This window comes from Hypomesus nipponensis, chromosome 3, assembly GCF_054491055.1.
Source record: "Hypomesus nipponensis isolate SF chromosome 3, ASM5449105v1, whole genome shotgun sequence".
Lineage (NCBI taxonomy): Eukaryota > Metazoa > Chordata > Actinopteri > Osmeriformes > Osmeridae > Hypomesus > Hypomesus nipponensis.
This window is the reverse complement of record NC_140363.1, coordinates 14,376,372-14,393,198: the sequence shown is the minus strand read 5'-3', so window position 1 is coordinate 14,393,198 and position 16,827 is coordinate 14,376,372. Positions and strand designations below refer to the sequence as shown.

Here is a 16,827-nt window from a genome sequence, read left to right as displayed (position 1 = left end):
TGGTCACTGGTCATGACAGCTTTTTTGAGTCAGACTTAAATTTTTTAGCCAGGCTATTAACGGAAGACTACATTTTGACGTCATCATCTAGCGTCTGAAAACACCAAGGACCTTTGGGAGATGCATGTGAGTGTGCTGACTCCCACTTTAAGGGTACATAATTTATCGCTTACCATACAAACTGTAGTTTTAAAGAACGTCTTAGGGAAACAGTTAGATTCATTGTTCGGTTTGTTCCTTCGTTATATAAAAACAAATGTGTATGGTTCTCAATACAATAAGATAGATTGTATGCAGTTAAAGTTGTCCTTTGGACGCCGTCGATGCACCTTGCCTAAATGCGATGTTACAATCATCGACGGGAATGTGAATTGGAAAGTGACACAGTATACTGATGTTGGAGTCTGTCACAAAAGAAACGCGTTCCTTCTATATTCACGATCGTACAGACAGCAGACACTAATGACAACACAACAGATGGAGACTATAGAAGCCACCGATGCAGGGGAAAACATCTCCGAAATCACTTCAACGACCAAGGAGTACGAAGTGACTGGAACTGTTAAGCGCAAAAGCGAAGAGGGGGTAGAAACAGAAAAAGACTGTCGTGGTAAGAGACGGAGAGGAGGTGGTGGTAAGAACATGAAACCAGGGGAGAGGTACATCCCACCTCCTCAGAAGAGAAACCCCGGGGTAGGCTTCAGCCAAGAACACTTCGATGAAACCTCGTACTATTTCGAAGGTGGTCTGCGAAAAGTGCGACCTTACTACTTTGACTTTAAAACTTACTGCAAGGGCCGCTGGATCGGGAAGAGCCTCTTAGAAGTCTTCAGCAAGGAGTTCAGAGCAGAATCCTTAGATTACTACAAAGCAGCAGCCAAAGAGGGACGCATCCGTCTCAACGAGGAACCAGTAAATGACTTGTCGATAACACTCAGGGTATGTTGCCTCGGAACTGAGCTTCCAAGAATATCATTTAATGTATTGTATCAATCATAAATTCACGTAAATAGTATAGTGTCTCATAATATGTTCCAACCCTTCCCCAGAACAATGACCTCATGAAGAACACAGTTCATCGGCATGAGCCTCCGGTTGTGGGCCGGCCCTTAGAGATCCTGGAGGACAACGGGGAGGTTCTGGTGGTGGACAAGCCTGCTTCAATGCCGGTGCATCCCTGCGGACGGTTCCGCCACAACACGGTGATCTTCATTCTGGGGAAGGAGAGGGGGATCTCAGGCCTCCACACCGTCCATCGGCTGGACCGGTTAACCTCCGGGGTGCTGCTGTTTGCTCGAACCCTAGAGGTGTCCAAGAGACTGGACAAGCTGGTCAGAGACAGACAGGTGAGACTCCCTTCCTTTTGAATTATCTGTTCAAACTATCTGTTCAGCCTGTGACAGATATATATATTTGAATACGCCTTTTCAAATACCTTTCCTTTGCAGCAATTGGAAGTTTGGTTTCCTTTTCAAACAAAATGGGTCACTGTGGAATGTCTCGCATGGCTCACATATTGAGAATTGTAAATGGCAAGTGTTGTGTGTGCTCTCCCCATCAGCTGGAGAAGGAGTATGTGTGCCGTGTGGAGGGGGAGTTTCCAGAGGCTGAAGTGGTGTGTGAGGAGCCTATCCTGGTTGTGTCCTTCAAGGTGGGGCTGTGCCGGGTGGACCCCCTCGGCAAGGATTGCCGCACTGTCTTTCAGAGGCTCAGCTACAACGGAAGCAACAGCGTGGTTCGCTGCATGCCTCTCACTGGGCGCACACACCAGATCCGTGTCCACCTCCAGTTCCTAGGGTTTCCTATCCTCAACGACCCCATCTATGGCTCCTCGGCCTGGGGCCCCGAAAGGGCCAAGGGGGGACTGGTTGGGCTGAGTGACGATGAGTTGCTGAAGGCTCTGCTGGATGAGCATCGCTCAAAGGAGAGCCTCCACCTTCTAGACCTACCTGAGGATGCCAGCAGCCTCTTGCAGGAGGGTATTATGGGAGTTGGAGTTAATGGAAAAGACCTACAGAATGCCTGTGATACTAGCTTGACCAGGCCTGATGAGTCTGGGGGATGTAGTTCACAAACAGAGAGAAATGTCAGCAATGAATGTACTGAGCTTCAGACACATCCAGTACAGCCTGTGTCTACTCAATGTACCCTGAATGACATGCGCCCTTTGCACGGTGCAGGCAAGGATGGAGCCTTGTCAGGGTGTGCACCAGCACCCCTCTCAGGCCCCAGAGACAGAGACCCTCTGTGTAGTGAGTGTAAGATCACTAGGCCCGACCCTACAGAGAAGGAGCTGATCATGTATCTGCATGCTTTACGCTACAAAGGACCAGACTTTGAATACCAGACCTGCCTACCTGACTGGGCTAAAGAAGACTGGGTTGATGACTAGAGCTCAACTTGATGTCATGTTGTAAATACATAAGTAATATTTTATCAGTCTTGAGAGTGTGGTCAAAATTAACATTGAGTGATGTTTGGTACATTGAAATTGCACAGATTTTGGCTCTCGAAGACTAAGAATTAGAACTACAGTTTTGAGGATTTTGTTTGATTTTTTTTCATAAGAGGAATAATAGTTTTTTTAGGGGGATTTCTATCACACATTATTTCTGATGTCATTTTAAATCAAAAGGAATTTTGTTCAAACAAAACAACCAAAATAAAGCTGTAACCAGGAAAAATACACTTTATTTTTTTACTTTCCACCTTGTGGAAAATTTACAGCATTGCGATTCCTTAAGTCTAATAGTGGTTGCAACCTCATGTCATCAATATGAAGCTGTGTTATTCATTCCTTCAAGCAGAATGTTTTGCTTAGTGGCTAAAAACAAAAGATCATCCAAGAGTACTCCATGAGAAAGAAAGACCTTAAATAAGTGAGACAACTTGTTTGTTAAACACTTGAAAGTCACTGTTTCAAACCTCAACTTTCTTACACAATAATCAAATGTTGCCTGTAGGCCTACTACGAAGCAAGTTCAATATGCCAGAGATATATTTTAGTAAGCTGGCTTCACTGAGCCTTACAACTGCAATCACGCTAAGCAGTGTCACGACAGTGGCTATCAACTTGTTAACTCAACCCAGGTTTTACCAATCTTTTGTGTGTTCACGTATAAGGGGCCAATTGCAATAATGGACAAGTCTGTCAGAGTCGCATATTGTACAGAAGATAAGCAAACTCCAATATTAAACAAATGATACATTTTTAAATATAATCCAGGCAAAAAAAAAAACAGTTGCCTCTGCCAAAAGCAAGGCGGAAAGTTGGTAAAAACTTGCCGACTAAGTTAATAGGCTTACCAAAATTACAGCCCCATCTTAAGGCACTATTACAATAGTGTATTCCATTAATGTGTTAAAAGGTCTTTTGAGAAGATTAAGAATATATACAAAACCTAATTCAGACCAGTAAATAGGCTTACTTATAAACAAATCATTATACGGTCATCTAGTAAGTAAGTAATACGGCTTCAGTGCTTTAACTGTTCTCTGTTTTAGGATAATATTGGTCTATATACACTTCAAAGATTGTTGCTTTCATACGTGTTGATCTGTTATCTCGAACAATCCACTCCGGGCAGGTTAGGTGTGCAGCATAAGTTACTGTGGCGATCTACACTGGTAAAAAGCAAACCACTGTCGTGAAACTGAAAACCCAGAGTTAAACTTGAAGCTACCTTGCTAACCCCAAATCCTGCTTCGTAGTAGTCTGGTTAAGACTTTACATCAACACTGAAGACCAATTACAAATGTATTGAACTTTACTGAATAAAAATACATTTACCTTGCATACTTAACCATCACACAGAGACTTCAGTTGCCATAGAAAACTGCTGTCATTAAGAGTTGGCACGTGCTGCACATAGAAATACACCATTGTGTGGGTATACTTTCAAGAAAACACATGTTACATTTGAGCTGGATGTGCAGTGGAACAGAATATTCTCTTTTTAGTAACTGCATAACATTAATGCTACATATCTTAGCTCTGACACTGAGTAAAACATCAACCTGGGGTCATTTCTGATTGACCCCATTTCTGAAAAACATGTACAATGATAATGGCACAACTACTGACATGGCAAATAAGCTAACTCATGTATTTATGCGACCACAGGCAGAAGCCTGCCACCATTCTGCGGTGGTGATAGATGTCGAGTACATTTCAGAAGTGCCTTTTGGTAGTGCTGTTGTGTTGCTACTGACAACATGTGATATAGGCACAAGCAATGTTCATCATAAACAAAGCAGCACTTTCTCTTGTAGTATATGATATCTCGTAAAAGTTTGTTTTCATGAGTCGCACTCACTTGATCTCAGTGTCCATGAATCTGTACAAATAGTTTTGGCTCAAACCCAGATAGATGAAGGCCAGAGATCGTTGACTGAGCTTGTCTGGTCCAAGATGTGCAGTAAGCCTGGATCAATTATTGATCCATTTCTAGTCAGAAGTACTTCAATGTTGGCACTTTTCTATTGCACTGGGTATCACAATTCAAGTGTTTCCAGTGTATTTGACAGATTGAAATCGAAAGTTTGTTGTGTCGTAGAGGCTATGATTATGAAGGTGTGATTATGGATCCTGTCAGAGCAGAATAGGCACAGAGATACATACTGCAGCAGGAAACATGATAAACAGCGGTGACTTTACTTGGTGGTGTTGCGTGGCCTTTTCTTCATACAAGTCAAAGGATAGAAGTGAATTATCTCAGTTTCTGGTTATGATTAATATTCTTAGGTATTAGTGATAGTACGCAGTGCGGAAGTGTCCGGTGGAACAAACGCTTAGATATTACTTTTAAGGTAATTGACCACTCATGTTGTGTGGCATTTCCTCTGGTGCTGTAACAGTGAAGTTACAGTGGTGAAAGCAAGATAAAAGTTATAGTCAGAAATGTGTCAGATTGATTATTTTGAATACAACCCAGTTAAAGCTACTGGACATTTGCATTTGAAAAAATTAATGACTCTTTTAGAGATTATTGAATACCATGCAGCACCATCTGTTTTCAAAAGCCCAGCATGAATATTTAACTGTTGTTCTGCTGACATTTACACTATTCGTGTTTGTCACTTGGAGTTTGCACAAAATCCCAACTGAACATTTAAACTTGGATAAGTAATACTAAACTGGCATTTTTATGTTACAGAAGTAGAAACAGGACATGTTTTCTAAACCCTCAACTTGTGTCTTCCCTCGCTCCATCTCTCTTGATCCACACATCAGGCAGGTCCGGTTTGCTATTGGGCAGGATGACAGGCTCCTCTCCCTGGCTGGAACGGCTCCGCCCACAGCCTGGAGCCCCAGTCTCGTAGACGGTCTCCCTGAGGGAGAGGTGGAGTGCATCCCTCCGTCCATTCAGGTGTCCTGGCTGCGGCTCCCCGTTCCCCTCGCCCTCCTCATGGCCACAGACATGGGGCTGGGAGGGCCCTGGCTCGATGTCACTGAGGCAGGTCTCGTTGGAGTCCTCCAGCCCCTCAAAGGAACTCTGGGACTGGGAAGACAGCAGTCGAGAGTGGGGGTGGTGCTTGCCCCCAGTGTGCATCTCCTTAGAGGCAATAGAGGGCTGCTCCATGGTCTCCAGGGTCTGGCTGATGATGGTATCCTCCATACTGGAGGAGGAGGACATGGTCACGCTCCAGCGGTTCCCCCCAGCAGACTGGCCCCCCCGGCAGGCCTTACACAGGAGCTGGTCCTTGGTCAGCTCTCTTGCAGGAGTTGCTGATCGCAGAGTGTTCTCCCTGTAGGGAGAGGAGGTCTGGAGAGCTGGGGGAGGGTGGCAGCCTTTGTGGGGGTGTCTGCTACACACGTCCTCACTGTCTGCGTCTGCCTCCCTCCTTTCCACCTCCGGGCCACAGAACTGGATGTCGTCGGACAACACGGAGGGACGGTTGGACAGCTTGCTGGTACAGGTGCTATTCTCAAAGCTGTCACTCAGCTGGCAGGCCAACGGCTGCAGCTCGTACTGCTCAGACTCTTGCTCTCCAGGTCCCTGTCTTTGTCTCTGGCGCTGGTGGTTAGGGTAGAGATATCCTCCGCCATCTTTGTTGTAGTTCCGTCTGACCCTTGACCTGCCGTACGCCCCATTGATGGTGGAGGTGGAGGCTGCTGGGTCGGCTGTGGAGCGGGAGGACAACTTGCCCTCAGAGACCTTCTCCGAGGAACACGGAAGAGAAATCTTCCCACAGTTCCTTTGAGGACCAAAAAAGCAGCAGAGAGACTGAAAGAAGAAGGTGGCAAAACCGCAAGCCACACACTTGACGAGGAAGAGAAATATCCCCAGCTTCCTGAAGAGCAGGGCGGTGGCGGGAAGCATGACGATCCCAACACAGAAGAACGCTCCAGAACCTACGGCCACAGGGCAGCCCATCCTCTTCACAGAGTGAGCCACTCGGCCAATCCTGTCCGAGTGCGGAGCGGAGCTGTAGGAGATGCAATAGTTAGCCACAAAGTCCACAGAAAGGCCTGCCGCAGCAGAGATGAACAGAGCTTCCACACCGCTCAGCTGCCACTCCAGCAGGACTAGCAGACCCACGGTGACAAAAACACTCCCTCCCACGGCCGCCATCCCGTAGATGCTCAGCGGAATGTTCCAGGTGGTCAGAAGCAGGAGGGTGAAGGTCAGGGCGATGGAGACGCCGGCAACCACCAGGGTCTCGGAGCTCAGACTCTGCTGGAGGTCGAACAGCGTGAGCTGACTGATGAACCAGCCCTGCCTCAGTCCTGGGGGAGCTTCAGACATCTCCCCGGCAAACCATGCCCCCATGTCCCGGTAGTACAAACTAGTCTGGCTGAAGTTGAAGCTGTAGAAGTGTATGGTTCGGAAAGCCAGAACCAAGGCTGCTATCCTGCCGTCTGGCTGAAAGAACAGTCCTCCTCCTCCGGGGGACAGATGGCCCTCAGCGTGGCTGTGCCGCTCAGCCACCATCATACCCACACATTGCTCAAACACAGCAGCAGGGTAGGGAAAGGGAATGTCATTGCAGCAAAACTGCCGGGAGTCCTCACTCTCTGAGCAGCGTCGGATGGACACCCAGCGCACCAGCTGCTCCACCAGGCAGACGCTGTCCACCCGCCCCTCCTCCTCTTCAGACAATGAAGTAGGGGAATAGAAACTCTGGTTTTGGACCCGTTCACAAAGCTCCCTGAGCCACAACTGAGCCTCGGGGCTGCTTATGTTGAATTCTGGGTCCAGGACTAATGAGCCGTTGCTTTTAGGGTCGAAGTGATCCCCGTTATCAGTAGGGATGACCCCCCAGACCAGGGTCAGTGTCAGGGGCTTGTCCTCGCCATTTCTCTGTCTTTCAAACATGAACATGTGACGATACTCTGCGTCGTACCTCTCAAACGGATGGCTGGAGCGGAACAGCTGAGTGGCTCTGCTGTCCAGGGTGGGGAGTTTCATGCCAGGATCCACACAAGAGATGTAGGTGCCCCCTGCCGCCAGCACAGCGAACCAGCACACCCATATGTATCGAAACTTGACCACCCCACAAGGGAGAATTTTCAGAAACAACAGGTTGGAGGTCTCTGCCAATCCTCTCTTCAAGCCCCTTAGTTTCTGAGCTAGACTGAAGAGGCAGCGCTTCCTCGAGCTTGTGTCCCAGAATCCTCCAGGATTTTTGGAGCAGCAGGGATTCCAGCCAGGGGCATCGTCCAAGGCGGAGTTCATCCCTGAGAAGCGCTCTCTGATGACGAGTGCACAGGGCAGCCAGACAAGGTTGACCAGGGTACTGATCAGAGAGGCTGTCCCCAGGTAGATGGAGAAACACCTGACGGCCGTGATGCTGCTCAGGTAACCACAGAAGAAGGCAGCACTGGAGGTGAGGCCCGACGCCATGGTCAAGTACCCAACTTCTAGCACAACCCGGTTCACCCTCTTCTCCAGCGAGGCAGGGGGGTTGTGGGAGAGCTGAAGGCTCCAGAAGTCGACAAAGGTGAAGGCATGATTGGAGCAGCTTCCCAGCAGGATGAGAACAGCAGAGAGGTTGAGCAGGGGGAAGAAGGCCATGCGAAAAGCAACCTTGTACAAGAAGTAGGAGGTGAAGAGTGAACCTGTGACGGCTACCAGAGCCAGCGCTGATATGAAAAGTGAGCGCAGGTACAGAGCCATGGTAAAGAAGAGGGAGACCACTGCCAGGACAGGGTAGATGGAGTCCCGAGCCAGGTAGTGCTTAAACAGAGTCTGCTTGATTCCCAGGTCCATCCCTGTGATTGTGGTGTTCTTGTAAGTCAGGTCCTGGCCTTCAAGGCTTCGTATATAGATGTCCATAAGGTGCTCTCCTTTTTCCACCGGCAGGAACAGCAGGCTGTATTTCAGTGAGGGAACCTGGTACTGGACAGTCTCCGGCCCCAGGAAGTCCTTATCGACCAGGAAGTGAAGGATCTGGTACACGGCATGGGAGTGCTTGCATCGCGTGGGCACCGAGACGCAGCTCCCCTGCTTGGGTCTGTGGTGGCAGCTTCCTGACAGACTACCGTGGTGGTAGAAGGGAGCACAGTAGCGCAGCAAGCTGAGGGACTCTGACACATGGTGGGAGTTGAGGCTGAGGCAGGAGGAGGTGTTGCTGAGGACTGCCAAGTAATTCCCCAATGACCAGCTGGGACAGCAGCCTCCCCCTTCACCTCCCCGGGCCGCCCCTCCTGCCTCGGTTTCCAGCTTCAAAGGCTGCTGCTGACACAGCCCCTGGAAATGAGCCTGCGAACGAATCTGAAACACAAAGGATTGAAGTTTTTCCTTAATAATACTATAGCTATAGGGGAGGGGCGGCATGGGTTAGAAGAGCGGGGCTGGTGAAGATAGGAGCGATACGAGAAAGAGGGGCAAGATGAGGAAGACCAGGAAGAAAAGCTGATGGAGGAAGAAGACGCAGGAGTAGGGGCAGAAGAGGAGCAGCTACAGGAAAAGGGGAGAGGAGCAGGGCAGAAGAGGCAGAAGTCAGGTGGAGGAGCCGGAAGTAAAGGAGGAGAAGAACATACCATGGTCTGCTCCATCTCACACATGGTGGTGATGGATTTCAGGCTCCATAGACTGGCAGAGTTCCCTGAGCGAAACACCAGCTGAGCATACTGTTCTCCTGCACACACACATAGTACGAGGTGTGATTTAGGCACACACAACCACAATGAAATCATCCACAGTCTGCTATCTGCGTTTACACAAAGCCAACATGCTTGCAAGGAGGGTCCAGTGTATTGTATATATAGCGTGCTTGGGTGTTTTTCATTGTGTGTTTGAAGTGTTTTCCTACCAGGTGCATGACAGAGAAAGGTGTCCTGATCTGGGTCTTTATCCAGCATCCTCTTGGAGCGCAGTCTGGACTTCTCCTGCCTCACACTGGCCTCATCACCATTCACATTGCTATAAACACACACACACAAACGAGAATTTGATTCTATTCTTAACCCTTCAACCAGGGAAGACATTTAGAACAGATTATTTTTGTCAAATTAATTTTCATTTCATTCAAGTATTTACGCTCCAGTTTTAATGATGCACTTTGGGAGCCAAGTTGCCTGGACAAGTGTTTTCATGCTCCATCTGTGGCTGTAAACATGAGCCAAGTGTTGCCTTTTTTAGAAGGATTAATTACATAACCCAACAGGGGTGTGTGTGAGGGAGGGAGAAAAATATACTTTGGCTCTTCTTTCTGCCACTGGCACATGAAATGGTGAAACCTCAGTGTAAGGAAAAGCTCAACATATCAATTTTCTATTTGATATTATTCTGTTCTTAAGGTACCTCCCAGTATCCCTGTATGTGCTCAGCTGTGGAACCACAGACAGAGTTCTACCAGGCCCCGTGTTCTCCAGCAGCTTCTCCAACGAGGACTGTCTCAGTCCTATGTATGTTCCCCGAGGCTCGAACCCCTGTGAACACACACACAACAACATCAAACATACAACCATAACATACATCAACAGACATCTTCACACATCAAACGCACGCCAAAATGTATCAACTACAGACACCAAAAACATTAGCACACACACCATTTACATTTAGTCATTAAGCAGACGCTCTTATCCAGAACGACTTACAGTAAGGACAGGGACAGTCCCTCCGGGCAAGTAGGGTGAAGTGCCTTGCCCAAGGACACAACGTCATTGGCACGGCCGGGAATCAAACCAGCAACCTTTGGATTATTACCCCAATTCCCTAACCACTCAGCCACCTGACTCCCCACACCACCACATCAACCCACACAAAAACCACAACCCAAACTATAGCATCCAGGCACAGTGTAAGTGCGGACACAAGTCGCTAATGGATACAGTGCTCTGTATTAATAAGCATTAAGAAAACACAGTATTTATGTAAATTAAATGTGCTTGAGGTGCAGCAGAGGGAATGCTAATGTTTATCCATTGTGTCTTATTTAAGGTTTTCCACAAACAATAAGGTGGTTTTGTGGATCAATGAAAGCTGCATTGAGTCAGGATTTTCCATGGTACCGATCTGTAATACCTTCTCCTCTCCTCCACATAAGAACATTGTGTTTTTGCAACTGTATGCACATTTGTTGCATGCCTATTTTACTGCAAGCACACTGTATGTAATTACATTTCTAGAGCTTCATTAAACATGGTAAAAACAGAAATGGTTGATTTAGCATCACAGTCTGGTCCCTTTACATAATTTTTGACGTGTAGCTTCACTCATGTCAACATGGGAAAAAAAGAAGAGAGAGTGTATGCGTGTGTGTATCGCTGCATGTGTGTGTGTGTTGGCAAGTGGGAACTGACCATAAGCGGGTCCGAGAAGTCAGGTAGTGGCCCAATTAGAAGGCCTGCTAGAGAACATCCCAGAAGGACAAGGGCACATCCCAGCATCATCACCACAGGATATTCCACCACCAACTGGGAGTAGCTGCAAGCACCGTAGAACAAGACCGGCTCGGTGTCAATGTAACTGCCAGCTGGCATCACAGAAGAATACTTTCACTGATTACCTGTCAATCAGAACCAGCATAGAAGAACAGAGGCTGGCAGTGACAATTATGTTTAGTGGACTTTAGAGGCCAGTACTTACTAGTATATAATGGTAAAATGTAACAAGAAAAAAATGGTTCAATTTTCGTGCAATAGCCATATATATCATGCTATCATGCTATTGGACTAACATGCTCTGTACTAACTTTCTAGGAATCCAGTGGAGTCCCTCATCCCTACAGAAGAAAGCACATCACATTGTTTTTGAGTGTTAGGTTTAAGCAAAAAAATTACATGACTGGTCTGGTAACGAATCTGTCTGTGCTTTGGCTTTCATCTCCATCCGATAATAAATACATGAATTTATCTATTTATTTATTCATGTATCCATTCAATCATTTTGACATCCATCCAAAAATGGATCTGGATGTATCCATCTTGAACCAAGCTGTGTTGCAGACGAACCCATACCTGACTGTCACCACATGTCTTTGTTTTCGCTTGTGGGCTCCTCCCTCTTGTGATCCCTGCAGCCAATGACACCGCACAGCGTTATTACAAGACGGAACGTGAGGGGGACTTCTGCCATGACCCGTCTTACCACCGATGCTGAGGCCAGTGGAGCAGTCTGGGTGAGAGCCGTCCGTGACTGGGTGAGTGTTGGGGCAGGCAGTGCCTCTGGTTGGCTGGTGGTGTGGGCAGCAGTGTCCGTGCTCTGGTGGGTGACGGCTGGGGGGTTGGGGTGAGGGGTGATAGGGCGGGCCTTGGGGGACCTGGTGGTAAAGCTGAGAGGAGGAGGAGGAGGAGGAAGAGGAGGAGGAGCAGGGTCTGGGGAGGCTGTCAGCTAGTTGGAGCTGCACACACACACTGTCAGGAGGACAGAGAGACAGCTCTGGGATCTCACTGGAAGAGAACACAGGGCAGAGGGGGTAGGGATATTTATAATTCCAGTAGAATTCAGTCTTGGTGTTACAGTGTAGCACATCTCACCCGAGGGGTGCCATAGAAAGTTTGCTCTTAATGATCAAATGAATTCAATCCATCAGTCAGTTCACCAATGAATCAACCAACCAATCAAGAACTAGTCCACAACCACTTCAGTATGATGCAACTTCTCGGTCTAGGGGTGGTAGTACAGAAAGGTCAACTTAAAAGTGATTATAATACAGCGTAAGGTTTGTTGGAATTAATGACATCCTAAGGCCTGTTCATCCTGTCCTTGTGTCTGAGTAGACATTGTTAACAGCCGTGAGAGGAAAGATGGGGAAAAGCTGTTGCTGCACTACTGGAAGAGACCCAATTAGAGGGACAGACGGACCTCCACTTCCAAGGCCCTGCTCATCACCATGGCTGGAGGATGCTGCCTGTCAAACAAAGCCTTGGACTGGGGACAGCGCCTCTGGATGTGATGACTGGGTGACTCATTGGCACAGGCAGGCATCAGAGAGGTGCACCGAGATACAGAGATGCTGCTGTCTCCACACTGTGGGTTTCCTCTACCCACATTTGAAAGAACTTCTAGAGGTTCAACCATGTCTATCCTTGGTTAACCCTATTTTGAGTGCGTAGCATTTATTCTGGTATATTGTCTATTTATGCATTCCATTCATTCATTCCATTCAGAGGCAGAATGTGTTAATTATTGATGTTATGATAAAATCATAATTAAATAATGCCATAGTTAACTCGCTTTGCTTCTGAAGTGTTTTTCATTTTTGTTGATTGGGATCCCTTCAACTTGATATGATGAACTGAATAAAATAAGCATCATTAGATCATTATCAATTACACCATGTTATGAGCTTTTGGTACACAGTTTTACAAAAGGTCAGTGAGCTTTAAGTGAGGTTAATTAAAAGACATTACAAGCAGCAGGAATTACTCAGGCCATGACTCAGATACTAATGTAATGTGTCATTTTAATGATTCACTGATTAAGAGTCACAACAACCATAACAATCACAGAGTCAGGCTGTATCATAGGAGAAAAAGGCTGGCCATTAAGTCTGATTGTTTTTCCATAGCTGGGTGAACCAAGCTCCTCTTCCTGTTTAATCACCATGGTGACCAAGCAAGTCAACAGTGAGTGTGATCCCCAGACCCTCTAATGCTTCATTGGCATTACCAACCTTTCAGGGAGGCAGGCTGTAGCTGAAAACACTTGAGACACTTAACACTTGATGGCAACATGACAGTAAAATTGTTAAAACAGTATTGGTGATAGCAGAGCAGTAAATCAAGTGATCTGCCAATTGTATTATAGCACACCAATAGCATACTGATACATACTGTGTAAATCAACAGAACATCTACGTTTATGGCCAGGCTACCGTGGCTATCTGGTGTATTGGACATGACTCAGACCTGCTGAGTGGGATCTGTCCATAGAAGCCCCTGCAGATGGCATGTGCAAGAGTTCTGGGAGTCAACACGTCAGCGTAGGTTGTGGGCGTATCATGGCACCTCACCAGGCTATGAGAAGCTTCCAGACTGACTCACAGAACAGGTCTGGAGCTGTCCAACTAGAACAGACCTTGTGCCTAACCCTGGGTAGCACAGTGACACACCGAAGACTGCAAAATGAAGGTTGTATGGACCGCATAAACTGATGATTACGGATGATTACAAACGGATGATTACAAAATGTCAGATGAACTGATGCATTTGCTAGCCTGGTCCTAACCACACTCTCGTACATTTCATTTGTACAGAGAGTTTGGCCTCGCTCCATTGACAAGCGTTGACTTCCTTGTAGGCAGGTACTCTGTTGAAGTTTAAAACTATTGGGTCTGCCCAGAGCCACTCTGATCTCCCATAATCACTAGCGTTCACCTTAGCCAATTCCTTCACCACTACTGTAACAGAGCTAGCTGCCGTAGCTGGAAAATCAAACTGTTCCCGAACCCCGTGGGGAGAAGGGCCACAACATCATGGCCACAAACAAAACTCAGCAAAACTTGTTCTTACTCCAGCTTTAGCTTATGGATATTCGGCAGCATTGCTACAACGGACCGAATGGCTTCGCTAGCATATTTCTACGCTGCTATTACGGAACTACAACACAAACTATTGCACAACATCAACGTCATCATTCTCAGCCACTCCCTCTGTTTGCTGATTGGCCGGTAGAAAATTAACCGGAGACATCTGACTTACGTACCTCATGGCCAGACCTAGTACAGAAGCAAAATCTAAATTGAGTGGAAGTACGTAGGAGGGCAGAGCCAGGCTATGCATTTGTAGCTTCATTTAAACATAAGGTGATGTTTTTTATAGTGTGAGGCTCCACAAGAACAGCCAGCCAGTCTATGGAGTGGTTTAATAATTAAACAGAAAGAGACTAAAATACATCCAGGAGGGTCTTACTTACCCTCCTGCAGGGAAATGAATAACAACCAATCAATTCAACCAATACTGCATTAATTGAACGTGGTACTGAATCACTTAACTATATTCAGTGATGTAAATTGTGTGCTAAGAAGATATTGTTGGATGACATTAACCCTGAAAGCATTAACCCTGTTTTCACTTTCCTCGCAATTACTGAGAACGGATCATTGTTTGCTCACAGATTTCGCATCAACGTGATTTTAAAATACACGTTTAAATATACTGTGACACCCAATGTTCTGAATGAATGTTTGAGTTGATTGGTTCAGAGCCCACACTTGTCTGATGACCTTTCGTGAGATCTGATGATCTTAGCAGGCTATGGTGTCCTTGAGGCGTGAATGACACCAGGGTACAACTGCCATTGAAATTCCCTCCTGAGCTCATGCAGTGGAGAAGACTTGACAGGTTGACAACTGAAACCCAGTAACGGTTTGCAGTGGTCTGGTGAGCCAACCCAGCAAAGAGCACCTGACTGCCTGTGATCTGTCAGGACAGGATGAGCCTACCTCTGTCATGTGCTGAGTTGCATCTCGTTATGTTGATTGTGTTTTACAGGAGAGGCAGCTCTGACATGCTCTGGATCACCAGGAGACTGGTGAGGATCATAAGTAGGAATTTGAATATGACCTGATTGGATGAGGCTTTATTTCACCTCAGTTCTCCTACCACAAAACAACAGGTTAGCTGCTGAGATAAAGGCACCTGAAATCTGGTGTGAACGCTGCCTATACCTGTTCGGATTTGAGCAGATATGCAGAATTTTAAGAAACAAACACAAAAAGATAATTGACTCAGGAGGTCAATTGTGTAAACTGGTTCAACCATGTAGAAAGAGGGATGTTAACTTCGTTATCACAGACGTTGATATGAAGTTCACATTTTTATGCAATCTACAGTGAATGTTATTGCCAACAACAACACATTTACGAGAGGAGATTGATTTATATCTGCGAACGTGACAAGGAGACACAAATGTGTCCGCACACATTTCTTGTTTAAAGCTATTTCATTCATATTCACACGATATGAGAAATGGCTATGAAAACAAAATAGATAAGTAAAATACAGTACGTACCATTGAGAAACCTTCTGTGTGGGTCTCTGAGCTCGTGGAGAATCCATTACAATAGCATCGGAGCTCTCTCCGGTGATAGACACGGCATCCATTCTCAATCCGCTGTACAACAACCGTAACCGATTATAATAAAAACCAAGCCATATGGGAAATTACTATAGTCATGTGCGCGAGAATATGACTAGGCTATCGGTTATATTCTGCTACACCAAAAGGATGTTATGAGTAAATGTGCCCGAAGCTTATCCTATTGGACAACGCGGTGTGATGAAGCTCGCTGCTGTTGAGAACACAAAGCGTGAACAGAACGGTCGCTGTCCAACCAGGGTTGGTGCTAGCGGATGTGTGATGGATACAATGGAGGCCCATCATTGATGCAATAATCCACCTGTTTTACATTTGCAGCAACACAGTGTCAATAATTACCATCGACATTAAACGTGTCTCGTATCAACAATTTCATATAATTTCAATGACGGATTTGATATTCAGGTGTTGTGCCACCAGATGCCTCCCCGCCTGTAAAAGCACCCCCTTGCGAAAACGCGCGCATAAACCAATCTTATCAAATAGTGAAATGTTTCTTGCCAGAAATCTTGGCGATTTATTTCTTGTGTCTTGCCAAGAATTGCACCCCCTGTTTACTCTGACTAGGAAAGTGCCACATGCATGAAACTTACTCTGGTTACACATTCTAGTCCCCTCAATGTACAGTAAGAATAATTTGATGCTGGGATATACAGAACATAAAGTACATGGGGGTGCATTTCAGGGCAGGCCTGGTTTTCCATTTGATGTGAATGCAATGCACCCCTGCTAACTCTGACTAGGAACGTATCACATGCATGAAACTTACTCTGGTTACACATACTAGATCCCCTCAATGTACAGTAAGAATCATCTAATGCCAGGATATACATAACAGAAATGACATGGGGGGTGAATTTCGGGGGTTCATGGGTTGCTTAGGAGTGTGTAATACAAATCGAAGACTAGAATGGGTGGTGAAGATGTTGTCTTGCTCTGCTGACGGTGCGCTGTGCAAGCTCTGATGGGCCTCGGGGTGGGTCTAAAGCGACAGCCATGGTAATTTTCTGTGGCAGGCTGGCAGCTCTCTCCGGGGACTGGTGAGGCGAGGGAAATGGGTTATTTACGGCTTGGATGCTGCTCACGGATCAGGGGCGATCTAAGAAATAGGAGATATGAGATCCCTAGGCAACGTGTGCCTGCGTGGGTTTATAAAGTCATGCAAGCAGACAAATTATCATGTACACTTGACGGCTTCAGTATACAACTAGACGGATTCAGTATACAACTAAACGGCTTCAGTATACAAATAACAATTTTCCTGTTAATCTCAAATTAAAGAAAGTCCTCCGAACGTTGCAGTAGTGACACGTAATTTTGTATTTGTCCAAAG

The 16,827-nt window shown here is 46.4% G+C and overlaps 2 protein-coding genes across 2 annotated transcripts; one reads left to right on the top strand and one right to left on the bottom strand.

Moving 5' to 3' along the window:
* The first annotated feature begins 103 nt into the window (after positions 1-103).
* On the top strand, positions 104-3,833 carry rpusd2 (RNA pseudouridine synthase domain containing 2). Its single transcript, XM_084678109.1, has 3 exons — positions 104-939; positions 1,050-1,346; positions 1,562-3,833. Exons 1-3 carry the CDS (start codon positions 121-123, stop codon positions 2,390-2,392), a joined length of 1,947 nt encoding a protein of 648 aa, XP_084534235.1. The 5' UTR covers positions 104-120; the 3' UTR covers positions 2,393-3,833.
* A 1,353-nt stretch (positions 3,834-5,186) lies between these two features.
* On the bottom strand, positions 5,187-15,499 carry disp2 (dispatched RND transporter family member 2). Its single transcript, XM_084683365.1, has 8 exons — positions 15,408-15,499; positions 11,411-11,842; positions 11,146-11,175; positions 10,754-10,877; positions 9,750-9,877; positions 9,259-9,368; positions 8,987-9,084; positions 5,187-8,717 (listed from the first exon to the last, which is right to left on the bottom strand). The coding sequence occupies exons 1-8, from the start codon at positions 15,497-15,499 to the stop codon at positions 5,187-5,189; spliced, it is 4,545 nt and encodes a 1,514-aa protein (XP_084539491.1).
* Between the last annotated feature and the right edge of the window lie 1,328 nt (positions 15,500-16,827).

Coding starts and splice junctions, on each gene's coding strand:
- rpusd2 (XM_084678109.1), top strand. CDS start 121: ATGCATGTGAGTGTGCTGACTCCCACTTTAAGGGTACATAATTTATCG. Junction 940..1,049: donor ACTTGTCGATAACACTCAGG/GTATGTTGCCTC, acceptor ACCCTTCCCCAG/AACAATGACCTCATGAAGAA. Junction 1,347..1,561: donor AGCTGGTCAGAGACAGACAG/GTGAGACTCCCT, acceptor TCTCCCCATCAG/CTGGAGAAGGAGTATGTGTG.
- disp2 (XM_084683365.1), bottom strand. CDS start 15,499: ATGGATGCCGTGTCTATCACCGGAGAGAGCTCCGATGCTATTGTAATG. Junction 9,085..9,258: donor CTTTCTCTGTCATGCACCTG/GTAGGAAAACAC, acceptor GTGTGTGTGCAG/GAGAACAGTATGCTCAGCTG. Junction 8,718..8,986: donor GTGAGATGGAGCAGACCATG/GTATGTTCTTCT, acceptor TTTGTGTTTCAG/ATTCGTTCGCAGGCTCATTT.